Genomic DNA, 14,667 nt, shown 5'->3' with positions numbered 1-14,667 from the left:
CTGACATTTGCCAAATGCCATGAAGTTAATAAAAGAATTGAGCAAAGGTCCCCGTCTTCCAGAACTTACACTCTATTTGGAGAAAGGGGAGGGGAGGGGACAGTGGTGTTTAATAACGGGCAAATAAAGATATGCTCGCCCAAGAAGGAGAATTAAGAGGACACTGCGCTATAATAAGTAGGCAGGATTCATACAAATTCTCCTGAGAGGCTTGATTTTATGACCCTGGAGCCAATCTAACTATTGGGGCTTCCGAGTCCAGCGATTTCACTCACAGGCAGCGTCGGGGTAAAGTTCGCTACTACTGCCCGGAACCGGACCTGAAACCCTGGGCTCTCGCTACCTGGCACCCGGAGCTGAGCGGAGTGAGCTCGTCCAGCCGCCGGAAAAGGGGCCGGAAGAGGCGGGATTTCTCAGGTGACGTCACCGGGCGCCGCGGGTAAGCGGCTGTTTGGAGTTCGGAGTGAACTGGGAGAGGGGGACGATGGCGGCCGATGATGCAGCTTTGGAGTCATTGGTAACGGGTCTGTACGACGTGCAGGCTTTCAAGTTTGGGAACTTCGTGCTGAAGAGCGGGCTCTCTTCCCCCGTGTACATCGACCTACGGGGCATCGTGTCTCGACCTCGTATTCTGAGTCAGGTACCTGCCCAGGAAAGGAAAGAAGAGGGTTGGGTGGCGGGGATGGGGACCAGGAGAGGGGGGGGAATGACAGAAGTTGGGCTGTGGGTGACAGCAAAAGAGCCAAGCAGGCGGGTCGACCGTGCTATCGGCCTGGTGGAGTCTGTTTGCGAAGCCCAGAGACCAGGAACTGTTAGGCTTTTGAGGACCTAGAGGGCAGCCTGCACTGTGACTCGCTTGCTTTGACACGTGCTCTGCCAGAGAGTCGGGGAAACCCAGTTTGGGGCCTTTTCTTGCACAGAAGTACTTGAAAGAGTTCCGCGTATTTAACCTCGTGACAATGGGACGGCGGGGGGAGGGGAGGAAAAGGTGTGTTGGGGGAGAATTTAGTAGCTGCTTAAATACTTGGAAGGGCTCTTGCTAGGAAAGGGGGATTCGATTTTGCACTGTGTGGCCAGGAGCAAGAATTAAGGCCAGAGGGTGGACATTTCATGGAGGCAGTTTTTTGGTGAATAAAAGGGAAAAACTTTGTACAGATTAGAGTTTTCTAGCACAAGGCTTCTTAAACTCTGAGTAGATATGAATCACCTGGAATTTTGTTACAATGCATACTCTGATTGAGTAGATCTGAGGCGGGGTGGGAGGTTATGCATTTCTCACAAGCTGCCAGCAAAAGCTGCAGACCACAGTGTAAGTAGAAGGGTCTAAATGTGCTAATAGAGTTTCTACTAGCCGCATATGAATATTGAGCATTATGAATTTTTAAATTTATAGTCACATGCGACTAGTGGCTACCTTATTGGACCGTGCAGATATAGAACCTTTCAGTTATCACAGAAGTTCTATCTAGAAGACTTATGTAAGTTTTCTCCACCACTAAGGGTTTATGTTTGCCCTTTGTGAACCCCAGTCTGATGTTATTATGAAAAGGACTGAAGCACTAGTTGATGTGGGTTAGACTATTCTCACCATCCAGAATCTTGCTATGGTGCATCTCATCAGTGCTGAGAAAGTGAATGACTAGGGATCTTCTTTTGAAAAGTTGGTTTATTTTTGAAGAAGTCATCAGTTAACAGTTGACTAAAAATTATTTTTTTGATACTAGATATTGGGGTGTGTGTGTATGTGTCTGTGCTTTTTGGTAGTTAACTCAGAAGGAGTTCAAAATATTGAGAGAGCTAGATATAACAGAACTCCTTTCATGTCTACTTATTTATGCAAATAGGATTTCTTATTATTTGCACCCCCAAAAAGCAAAAGAACTTACACTGAATTCTGACTTCCTAGTAGTAAGTAATAGTCAACTACAGTAGATACATAAATTAATTGCCAGGATCAGGTACCATTCATCTTACTAAGAAATGCATTTCCAGGGCTTCCCTGGTGGCGCAGTGGTTGAGAGTCCACCTGCCGATGCAGGGGACACGGGTTCGTGCCCCGGTCCGGGAAGATCCCACATGCCGCAGAGCGGCTGGGCCCGTGAGCCATGGCCGCTGAGCCTGCGCGTCCGGAGCCTGTGCTCCGCAACGGGAGAGGCCACAACAAGTGAGAGGCCCGCGTACCGCAAAAAAAAAAAAAGAAACGCATTTCCAAAATAATCTGTTTTTATGCTTCTATCAAAATTTGCAGATTATGTTTTAATTAATTTTATGCTCATAACAATTGTAATGATAACAGAATTTTTAACACTTAGAGAGTTATGGTCACAGGAAATTTTTAAAATTTACAATTTAGGGCTTCCCTGGTGGCGCAGTGGTTGAGAGTCCGCCTGCCGATGCGGGGGACACGGGTTCGTGCCCCGGTCTGGGAAGATCCCACATGCGGCGGAGCGGCTAGGCCCGTGAGCCATGGCCACTGAGCCTGCGCGTCCGGAACCTGTGCTCCGCAACGGGAGAGGCCACAACAGTGAGAGGCCCGCCTACCGCAAAAAAAATAAAAATAAAAATAAATAAATTTACAATTTAAAATTTCAGTTTATATACATTTTTGTTGTGGAGAAGTATCATAGAATGATTAGTAGAAGTTTTTCAAACACAGATATATATTGCATTAGAATAAAATTTTGTGGAGACAATGGAATGAAAATATGAGTTCAAAAAAATGTAAAATTTTCCAAGTTCATAATTCAGCATTTTCATTTTTTTTTTTAAGCAGATGTTGAGTATCAAATCAGTATAGCATTTGGATCCCATTGTATTCACTTAAAGGAGTGGTGTAACAGTTCTAGGATAATATGTTAATTTTTTCAGTACTCTAGAAGTTACATTTTTTACAGCTTAAAAGTATTCATAAATTTTTCAAATCTTTAGAAATACAGGAACAAAAAATTCTGAACACCTCTGATCTAGTTCACTAAGTAACTGCTTTTCTTCTTAAAATAAGATGGTGTTGGGTGGGAGTATGCATTCTGGCATTAAAATGTGATGATTTATGTAGAAAAGGATATTATCAACTAGTGCTTCACACAGTAGGCTCTGTATTTATGAGACCTTTATTTTTTTTTAAAGTCACCTTTTTTTTTTAATTAATTTATTTTTGGCTGCGTTGGGTCTTCGTGTTGGGTCTTCATTGCCGCGCACAGGCTTTCTCTAGTTGCGGCGAGGGGGGGCTACTCTTTGTTGCGGTGCATGGGCTTCTCGTGGCAGTGGCTTCTCTTTGTTGCGGAGCACAGCCTCTAGGTGCACGGGCTTCAGTAGTTGTGGCATGTGGGCTCAGTAGTTGTGGCTCATGGGCTCTAGAGGGCAGCATCAGTAGTTGTGGCGCGTGGGCTTAGTTGCTCCACGGACTTGGGATCTTCCTGGACCAGGGCTCGAACCCATGTCCCCTGCATTGGCAGGCGGATTCTTAACCACTGCACCACCTGGGAAGTCCTATGAAAACTTTAAGAAAACACTTTGGTGTATATTCTTCCATTGATATTTTTATTAAGATATAATTGACATATAAAATTATATGAGTTTCAGGTGTACAACGTAGTGACTCTATTTGTATATATTGTGTAATGATTGCCGCAGCAAGTCTGGTTAACATGTCTGTGTTCATAGTTAAAAATTTTTTTTCTTCTGCTGAGAACTTTTAAGATCTCTCAGTAACCTTCAAATATGCAATACAGTATTATGAACTATAGTCACCATGCTGTGTATTACATCCCTATGCCTTACTTATTTTATAACTGTAAGTTTGTACCTTTTGAATCACTTCACCCATTTTGCCTACCCACTACTCTGCCTCTAGCAACCACTAATCTGTTCTGTGTATCTATGACTTGTCTTTTTGTTTGTTTTTTTAAGATTCCACATATAAATGAGATCATGAAGTAGTTGTCTTTCTCCATCTCACTTATTTCACTTAACATAATGCCCTTCAAGTCCATCTACGTTGAGCAAATTTCAATGTTTTACAGTTATCGTGGCTGAATAATATTCCTTTGTGTGTGTGTGTGTGTGTGTGTGTGTGTGTGTGTGTGTGTACACCACATTTTCTTTATCCACTTGTTCATTCATGGTTGTTTTGCAAATTAGGTTGTTTCCATATCTTGGCTATTGTAAATAATGCTGTAGTGAACATGGGGGTGCAGAAATCTTTTCAAGATAATGTTTTCATTTTCTTCAGATAAATATCCAGATGTGGAATTGCTGGATCACGTGGGAGTTCTGTTTTTAATTTTAATTTTTCGTGGGAGTTATGTTTTTAATTTTTAATTAAAATTTTTAAATTTTACTATTTTCCACAGTGGCTGCACTAATTAACATTTTCTCCATCAGTGCACAAGGGTTCCATTTTCTTCATATCCTCACCAACACTTATTATTTCCTTTTTTAAAAATTAATTAGTTTATTCTTGGCTGCATCGGGTCTTAGTTGTGGCATGTGGGATCTTCATTGTGGCATGTGGGATCTTTCATTGCAGCGTGTGGGCTTTTCTCTAGTTGTGGCCTGTGGGTTTTCTCCATAGTTGTTGCTCACGGGCTCCAGAGCACGTGGACTCTGTAGTTTGCAGCACACGGGCTCAGTAGTTGTGGCACATGGGCTTAGTTGCCCCATGGTATGTGGGATCTTAGTTCCCTGATCAGGCATTGAATCTGCATCCCCTGCATTGGAAGGCGGATTCTTTACCACTGGACCACCGGGGAAGTCCTTATACTTATTATTTCTTGCTCTTTTGATAATAGCCACTCTGAAAGGTGTGAAGTGATACCACATTGTGGTTTTGATGTGCATTTCCCTGATGATTAGTGATACTGAGCATCTTTTCATATGCCTGTTGGCCATTTGTATCAATATGTCTTCTTTGGAAAAATGTCTGTTCAGATCTTCTGCCCATTTTTTAATCAGATCTTTTTTTAAATTACTGAGCTGTGTGGGTTCTTTATATATTTTGGATACTAACCCCTTTTTGGACATATAATTTGCAAATATCTTCTGCAATTCAGAAGGTTACCTTTTTTTGTTACTAATGGCTTCCTTTGCTGTGTGGAAGCTCTTTAGTTTGATGTGGTCTCATTTGTTTATTTTTGCTTTTGTTGCCATTGCCTTTGAAGTTAGATCCAAAGAAATATCACTAAGAGTGATGTCAAGGAGCTTACTACCTATGTTTTATTCTAGGAGTTTTATGGTTTCAGGTCTTACATTCAAGTCTAATCCATTTTGAGTTAATTTTTGTGTATGGTGTAATATAGTGGTCCAGTTTCATTCTTTTGCATGTGGCTGTCCAGTTTTACAAACACTATTTTATTGAAGAGACCATCCTTTCCCATTGTATATTCTTGACTCCTTTGTCATAAATTAACTGAACATACGTGCTTGGTTTTATTTTTAGGGTTTATTCTCTTTTCTGTTCCATTGATCTATTTGTTTGTTTTTATGCCAATACCATTCTGTTTATAGTTTGAAGTCAGGGCGTGTGATGCCTCCAGCTTTATTTTTCTTTCTCAAGATTGCTTTGGCTATTTGAGATCTTTCATGGTACCAAAGAAATTTTAGGGTTGTTTGTTCTATTTCTGTGAAAAGTGTCTTTGGAATTTTGATAGCGATTGCATTGAATCTGCAGACTGCTTTGGATAGTATGGACATTTTTACAGTATTAATTCTTCCAATATATGATCATGGAATATCTTCATTTATTTGTGTCATCTCAATTTTGTTCATCAGTGTCTTACAGTTTTTAGTGTACAGGTCTTTGACCTCCTTGGTTAAATTTATTCTTAGGTATTTTGTTCTTTTTGAGGCAATTGTGTATGGCATTGTTTTCTTAATTTCTCTTTCTGATGGTTTGTTGTTAGTGTATAAAAGCACAACAGATTTTTTTTTTTTTTTTTTTTTTTTCGTTACGCGGGCCTCTCACCGTTGTGGCCTCTCCCGTTGCGGAGCATAGGCTACGGACGCGCAGGCTCAGCGGCCATGGCTCACGGGCCCAGCCGCTCTGAGGCATGTGGGATCTTCCCGGACCAGGGCACGAACCCGCGTCCCCGCGTCCCCTGCATCGGCAGGCGGACTCTCAACCACTGCGCCACCAGGGAAGCCCCACAACAGATTTTTGTATATTGATTTTGTACCTTGCAACTTTACTGAATTTGTTTATTACTTCAAACAATTTTTTGGTGAACTCTTTATGGTTTTCTAAATGTTAAATCATGTTGTTGCCCACTTAGTTGCTTCTTCCTTTCCAGTATGGATGGCTTTTATTTCTTTTTTCTGCCTAATTGCTCTGGCTAGGACTTCCAATAGTATGTTGAGTAAAAATGGCAAGAATGGGCATCTTTATCATGTTTCTGATCTTAACGAAATAGCTTTCAGATTTTCACCATTGAGTATAATGATTAGCTGTGGGCCTGTCATATATGGCTTTTATTATCTTGAGGTACGTTCCATCTCTACCCTTTGTTCAGTCTCTGTCATAAATGGTTGTTGAATTTTGTCAAATGCTTTTTCTGTACCTATTGAGATGATCATATGATTTTTCTCCTTTGTTTTGTTAATGTGGTGTATCACATTGATTTGTGGATGTTGAACCTTCTTTGTATTGCCTGGGATAAATCCCACTTGATCATAGCTTATTGTCCTTGTAATGTATTGTTGAATTTGGTTTGCTAATATTTTGTTGAAGATTTGTGCCTCTAAATTCATCAGCAATACTGGCCTGTACTTTTTTTGTTGTGTCCTTATCTGGTTTTGCTATCAGTGTAATGGTGGCCTTGTAAAATGAGTTTGGGAACATTCCCTCCTCTAATTTTTTGGAAGAGTTTGAGGAGGATAGGTATGAAATCTTTTTTGAATGTTTGGTAAAATTCAACAATGAAGCCATCTGGTCCTGGACTTGTGTTGTGAGTTGTTTTTTCTTGTTGCTGTTTTTGTTTGTTTATTACTGATTCATTCTCCTTACTAGTAATCGGTTTATGCATATTTTCTATTCATGATTCAGTCTTAGAAGATTGTGTGTTTCTAGGAACTTACCTATTTCTTCCAGGTTATTTAATTTGTTGATATATAGTTGTTCATAGTAACCTCTTATGAACCTTTGTATTTCTTTGGTATCTGGTGTATGTTCTCTTTCATTTCTGATTTTATTTATTTGAGCTCTCTCTTTTTTCTTGGTGACTCTAGCTAAATGTTTATCAATTTTATCTTTTCAAAGACCCAGCTCTTAGTTTCATTATTTTTTTAATTGTCTTTTTAATAGTCTCTTTCATTTTTTTTCCACTCCTATCTTTATTATTTCCTTCTTTCTATTAACTTTGGGCTTCATTTGTTCTTTTTCTGCTTTGTTTGGGTATAAAGTTAGGTCATTTATTTGAGATTTTTCTTATTTCTTGAGGTAGGCCTGTGTCATTATAAACTTCCCTTTTATAACTGCTTTTGTGGCATCCGATAGATTTTGGTATGTTTTGTTTTGATTTTCATTTGTCTTAAGGGTTGTTTTTGAAATTTCTCCTTTGATTTCTTCATTGACCCACAGGTTGTTCAATAGCATGTTGTTTAATCTTCACATATTTGAGATTTTTCTTGTTTTCTTTCTGTATTTCCAGTTTCATGCCATTGTGGTCAGAAAGATACTTGATATGATTTCAATAAATTTCTTGAGACTTGTTTTGTGGTCTAGCATATGATCTATCTTGGAGAATGTTCCATATACACTTGAGAAGAATGTGTATTCTGCTTTTGGATGGAATGTTCTCTGTATTTATTAGGTGCATATGGTCTAGAGTATTCTTGGTTGGAAGTGTTTTCCTTTGAGCACCTTGAATATGTCATGCCACTTCCTTCTGGCATGCAAAGTTTTTGCTGAGAAGTCTGCTGATAGTCTTATGAAGGGAGATTCTGTTGTATATAACAAGTTGTTTTTCTCTTGCCACTTTTAAGATTCTCTCCTTGTCTTCAACTTTTGACATTTTAATTATGTGTCTTGGTTCAGGTTTCTTCTGGTTCATCTTCTTTGGAACACTCTGGACTTCCTGAATCTTCAGGAAATTTTTAGCCATTCTTTCCTTTTTTTAAAAAATTGTGTTCCTTTTTTTTTAATATTAGAGTATAGTTGATTAACAATATTGTATTAGTTTCAGATGTGCAGCATAGTGATTCAGTTATACATATACATGTATCTATTCTTTTTCAAATTCTTTTCCCATTTAGGTTATTACAGAATATTGAGCATAGTTCCCTGTGCTATACAATAGGACCTTGTTGGTTATCTATTTTAAATATAGTAGTGTGTATATGTCAATTCCAAACTATCAATTATCCCTCCCTGCCCCCACCACCTTTCCCTTTTGTAACCATAAGTTTGTTTTTTAAGTCTAGGAGTCTATTTCTGTTTTGTAAATAAGTTCATTTGTGTCATTTCATTTTAGATTCCACATATAAGGGATATCATATGATATTTGTCTTTCTCTGTCTAACTTACTTCACTTAGTGTGATAATCTCCAGGTCCATCCATGTTGCTGCAAATGGCATTATTTCATTTTTTTAATGGCTGATTAATATTCCATTGTATTTATATACCACATCTTCTTTATCCAGTCATGTGTTGATGGGCATTTAGGTTGCTTCCATGTCTTGGATATTGTGAACAGCACGGCAATGAACATTGGGGTGCATGTATCCTTTTGAACCATGTTTTTTTCCAGATATCTGCCCAGGAGTGGGATTATTGGATCATATAGTAGCTATATTTTTAGTTTTTTAAGGAACGTCCATACTGTTCTGCATAGTGGCAGTACCAGTTTGTGTTCCCACCAACAGTGTAGGAGGGCTCCCTTTTCTGCAAGCCCTGTCCAGCATTTATTGTTTGTAAACCTTTTGATGATGGCCATTCTGACTGGTGTGGGTGGTACCTCTTTTTGGTTTTGATTTGCATTTCTCTAATAATTAGCAATGTTGAGCATCTTTTCATATGCCTCTTGGCCATCTGTATGTCTGTCTTCTTCGGAGAAATGTCTATTTCTGTCCATTTTTTGATTGAGTTGCTTGTTTATTTGATATTGAGCTGCATGAGCTGTTTGTAAATTTTGGAGATTAATTCACTGCCAGTTGCATCATTTGCAAATATTTTCTCCCATTCTGTGGGTTGTCTTTTTGATTTGTTTATGGTTTCCTTTGCTGTGCAAACGTTTTTAAGTTTAATCAGGTCCCATTTGTTTATTTTTTTTCCATTACTCTAGGAAACGGATTGAAAAAGATATTGCTGCAATTTATTTCAAAGAGTTTCCTGCCTATGTACTCCTCTAAGAGTTTTATGTTATCTGGTCTTACATTTAGGTGTTTAACCATTTTGAGTTTATTTTTGTATATGGTGATAAAGAATGTTCTAATATTCTTTCACATAGCTGTCCAGTTTTCCCAGCACCACTTATTGAAGAGGCTGTGTTTTCTCCATTGTATAGTCTTTCCTCCTTTGTCATAGATTAATTGACCATAGGTGTATGGGTTTATTTCTGGGCTTTCTGTCATGTTCCACTGATTTTATATTTCTGTTTTTGTGCCAGTACCATAGTGTTTTGATGACTGTAGCTTTGTAGTATAATCTGAAGTCAGGGAGCCTGATTCCTCCATCTCTGTTTTTCTTTCTTGAGATTCCTTTGGCTATTTGGGGTCTTTTGTGTCTCCATACAAATTAAAAGTTTTTCTGTTCTAGTTCTGTGAAAAATGCCATTGGTAGTTTGATAGGGGTTGCATTGAATCTGTAGATTGCCTTGGGTAGTATATCATTTTGACAATATTGAGTCTTCCAATCCAAGAACACGATATATCTTTCCATCTGTTTGTGTCATCTCTGATTTCTTTCATCAGTGTCTTATAGTTTTCAGAGTTGAGGTCTTTTGTCTCCTCAGGTAGGTTTATTCCCAGGTATTTTATTCTTTTTGATGTGCTGGCAAATGGGATTGTTTCCTTAATTTCTCTTTCTGATCTTCTGTTTTTAGTGTATAGAGATGCAAGAGACTTCTGTGTATTAATTTTGTATCCTGCAACTTTACCAAATTTATTGATGAGCTCTAATAGTTTTCTGGTAGCATCTTTAGGATTTTCTATGTATAGCATCATGTCATCTGCAAACAGTGAGTATTTTGTTTCTTCTTTTCCAATTTGGATTCCTTTTATTTCTTTTTCTTCTCTGATTGCCATGGTTAGGACTTCCAGAACTGTTGAATGAAAGTGGCAAGAGTGGACATCCTTGTCTCGTTCCTGATCTTAGATGCTTTCACCTTTTCACCATTGAGTATGATGTTAGCTGTAGGTTTGTCATACATGGCCTCTATTATGTTGAGGTATGTTCCCTCTATGCCCACTTTTTGGAGAGTTTTTATCATAAATGGGTATTCAGTTTTATTAAAAACTTTTTCTGCATCTATTGAGATGATCATGTGATTTTTATTCTTCGATTTGTTGATGTGGTATATCATGCTGATTGACTTATGGATACCGAAAAATCTTTTTATCCCTGGGATAAATCCCACTTGATCATGGCGTATGATCCTTTTAATGTATTGTTGGATTTAGTTTGCTAGTATTTTGTTGAGGAGTTTTGCGTATATGTCCTTCAGTGATATTGGCCTGTAATTTTCTTTTTTTGCAGTATCTTTGTCTGATTTTGGTATCAGGGTGATCGTGGCCTCATAGAATGCACTTGGGAGTGTTCGTTCCTCTGCAATTTTTTGGAAGAGTTTCAGAAGGATAGGTGTTCAGTCTTCTTTAAATTTGATAGAATTCTGTGAAGCCATGTCGTCATGGACTTTTGTTCGTTGGGAGGTTTTTCTGTTTATTTATTTTTAAAAATAAATATTTATTTATGTATGGCTGTGTTGGGTCTTTGTTGCTGTGTGTGGGCTTTCTGTAGTTGCGGCGAGTGGGGGGTACTCTTTGTTGCGGTGCGTGGGCTTCTCATTGCAGTGGCTTCTTTTGTTGCAGAGCACGGGCTCTAGGCATGCGGGCTTCAGTAGTTGTGGCACGCGGGCTCAGTAGTTGTAGCTCCTGGGTCTAGAGTGCAGGCTTAGTAGTTGTGGTGCACAGGTTTAGTTGCTCTGCGGCATGTGGGATCTTCCTGGACCAGGGATCGAACCTGTGTCCCCTGCATTGGCAGGTGGATTCTTAACCACTCTGCCAACAGGCAGTCCCTGCTGGGAGTTTTTTAATCACTGTTTCAATTTCAGTACTTGCAATTTGTCTGTTCATATTTTCTATTTCTTCCTGGTTCAGTCTTCAGAGAGTGTACCTTTTTAAGAATTTGTCCATTTCATCTAGGTTGTCCATTTTATTGGCATATGGTTGCTTGTAGTAGTCTCCTGTGGTCGTTTGTATATCTGTCGTATCCGTTGTAATTTCTTCTTTTTCATTTCTAAGTTTATTGATTTGAGCCCTCTCCCTTTTTCTTGATGAGTCTTTCTAAAGCTCTTTCCGTTTTTATCTTTTCAAAGAACGGGATTTTAATTTCATTCATCTTTTCTATTATTTTCTTCATCTCTGTTTCATTTATTTCTGCTCTGATCTTTGTGATTTCTTTACTTCTACTAATTTTGGGTTTTGTTTGTTCATCTTTCTGTAGTTGCTTTACGTGCAAAGTTAGGTCGTTTATTTGAGATGTTCTTTGTTTCCTGAGGTAAGATTGTATTACTATAAATTTCCCTCTTAGAACTCTTTTGCTGTGTCCCATAGATTTTGGATTGTCGTGCTTTCGTTTTCACTTGTCTCTAGTTATTTTTTGATTTCCTCTGATTTTTTCAGTGATCCATTGGTTATATAGTACCATATTGTTTAGCCTCCACTTGTTTGTGTTTTTTACAGTTTTTTTCCTTGTTGATTTCTAAACTCATAGCATTGTGATCAGAAAAGATGCTTGATATGATTTCAGTTTTCTTAAACTTACTGAGGCTTGCTTTGTGGCCCAGCATGTAATGAATCCTGGAGAATGTTCTCTGTGCACTTGGGAAGAATGTGTAGTCTGCTGCTTTTAGATGGAATGTTCTGTAAGTATCAATTAAGACCATCTGGTCTAATGTGTCATTTAAGACATGTGTTTCCTTATTGATTGTCTGTCTGGATGATCTGTTCATTGATGTTAAGTGGGGTGTTAAAAGTCCTTCGCTATTGTGTGACTGTTGATTTCTCCTCTTATGGATGATAGCATTTGCCTTATATATCGAGGTGCTCTTATGTTGGGTGCATATTTATTTACAATTTTTCTATCTTCTTCAACTGATCCCTTGATCATTATGCAGTGTGCTTTGTGACAGACTTTATTTTATTTATTTATTTTTAACATCTTTACAGTCTTTATTTTAAAGTCTGTTTTGTCTGACATGAGTATTGCTACTTCAGCTTTCTTTTGATTTCTGTTTGCATGGAATACCTTTTTCCATCCCCTCACTTTCAGTCTGTATGTGTCCCTAGTTTTGAAGTGGGTCTCTTGTAGACAGCGTATATATGAGTCTTGTTTTTGTATCTATTCAACCAGACTGTGTCTTTTGATTGTAGCATTTAATCCATTTACATTTAAGGTAATTGTTGATATGTATGTTCTTATTGCCATTTTGTTAATTGTTTTGGATTTTTTTTTGTTTTTTGCGGTACACGGGCCTCTCACTGTTGTGGCCTCTCCTGCTGCGGAGCACAGGCTCCGGACGCACAGGCTCAGCAGCCATGGCTCACGGGCCGCTCAACAGCCGCTCCGCGGCATGTTGGATCTTCCCAGACCGGGGTACGAACCTGTGTCCCCTGCATCGGCAGGCGGACTCTCAACCACTGTGCCACCAGGGAAGCCCTGGATTTGTTTTTGTAGATCTTTTTTCTTCCCTTTCTCTTTTGTTCTCTTCTCTTGTGATTTGAAGTTTATCTTTACTGTTGTGTTTAGGTTTCTATTTCTTTTTTGTATGTGTATCTATTGTAGATTTTTGGTTTGCCATTACCGTGAGGTTTTGATATAGCAGTCTATATATATACAAGATTGTTTTAAGTTGCTGGTCTCTTAATTTCAAATGCATTTCCAATATCCTGCATTTGTACTCTCCTCCTCTCACAGTTGCTGGTTTTGATGTCATATTTGTGTGTATGTGATTTCCTACCTTTACTGTGTGTTTGCCTTTACTGGTGAGCTTTTCCATTCGTAATTTTCTTATTTCTAGTTGTGGCCTTTTCTGCCTAGAGAAGTTCCTTTAGCGTACGTTGCAAAGGTCTGATTGTACTGACCTTTGTACTGCAAAGGTCTGATTGTACTGAATTCTCTTAGGTTTTGCTTGTCTGTAAAAATTTTTATTTCTCCATTGAATCTGAATGAGAGCCTTGCTGGGTAGAGTATTCTTGGTTGTATGTTATTCCCTTTTATCACTTTAAATATATCATGCCACTCCCTTCTGGTCTGCAGTTTCTGCTGAGAAATCAGCTGATAACCTTGTGGGGATTCCCTTGTATGTTATTTGTTGCTTTTCCCTCATTGCTTTCAGTATTTTTTCTTTGTTTTTAATTTTTATCTGTTTTATTACCATGTGTATCGTCATGTTCTTCTTTGGGTTTATCCTGCCTGGGACTCTCTGTGCATCCTGGACTTGGGTGACTGTTTCCTTTCCCATATTATGGAAGTTTTCAGCTATTATCTCTTCAAATACTTCCTCAGGACCTTTCTCTCTTCTCCTTCTGGTACCCCTGTAATGCAAATGTTGGTGTGTTTAATGTTGTCCCAGAGGTCTTTTAGACTGTCCTCATTTCTTTTAATTCTGTTTTTTTTTTTATTTTCCACAGCCGTGATTTCCATCATTCTGTTTTCCAGCTCATTTATCTGTTCTTCTGCCTCTATTATTCTACTATTGATTCCTTGTAGTGTAGTTTTTATTGCAGTTATTGTATTGTTCATCTCTTTGTTTGTTCTTTAGTTCTTCTAGGTCTTTGTTAAGCGTTTTTGTATAGTCTCCGTCTGTGCCTCCATTCTTTTTCTGAAATCTTGGATCATCTTTACTATCATTACTCTGAATTCTTTTTCAAGTAGATTATCTGTCTCCATTTTACTTGGTTGTTCTTCTGGGGTTTTATCTTGTTCCTTCATGTGGGACATATTCCTCTACCATATCATTTTGCCTAACTTTCTTTGATTGCGGTTTCTGCATGCTGCAGGGTTGTAGTTCTTCTGCTGTCTGCCCCCTGGTGGATGAGGCTGTCTAAAAGGCTTGTGCAGGCTTCCTGGTGGGAGGGACTGGTTCCTGCCCACTGGTGGGTGGAGCTGGGACTTGTCCCTCTGGGGGGCAGGGCCACGTCAGGGGGTGTGTTTTGCAGGCAGCTGTTTGCTCAGGAAGACTTTAAGCTGCCTGTCTGCTGATGGGTATGGCTGTGTTCCCACCTTGTTGGTTGTTTGGCCTGAAGCATGCCAGCTCTGGAGCCTACCAGCTGTTGAGTGGGGCCAGGTCTTGGTGAGAGAATGGCACCCTCCAGGAGGACTCATGCCAATGCGTACTCCCCAGAACTACCACCGCCAGTGTCTTTGTCCCCACAGTGAGCCACAGCTGCCTCCCCCACCCCACCTCCGTAGGAGACCCTCCAGTACCATCAAGTAGGTCTGGCCCAGCCTCTTA

General features: G+C 39.2%; 1 protein-coding gene across 1 annotated transcript in view; it reads left to right on the top strand.

The window, feature by feature from the left end:
* Nucleotides 1-400: 400 nt before the first annotated feature.
* Nucleotides 401-14,667, top strand: part of UMPS (uridine monophosphate synthetase) — a 47,060-nt gene continuing 32,793 nt past the window's right edge. The window contains exon 1 of the mRNA XM_067738649.1: nt 401-640. Within this exon, the coding sequence (XP_067594750.1) occupies nt 485-640 (156 nt within the window). The 5' untranslated portion in view covers nt 401-484. The remainder of the gene's footprint in view (nt 641-14,667) is intronic.

Source organism: Pseudorca crassidens, chromosome 5 (assembly GCF_039906515.1).
Source record: "Pseudorca crassidens isolate mPseCra1 chromosome 5, mPseCra1.hap1, whole genome shotgun sequence".
NCBI lineage: Eukaryota > Metazoa > Chordata > Mammalia > Artiodactyla > Delphinidae > Pseudorca > Pseudorca crassidens.
The sequence above is the reverse complement of the archived record's forward strand: the minus strand, read 5'-3'. Positions and strand labels throughout refer to the sequence as shown.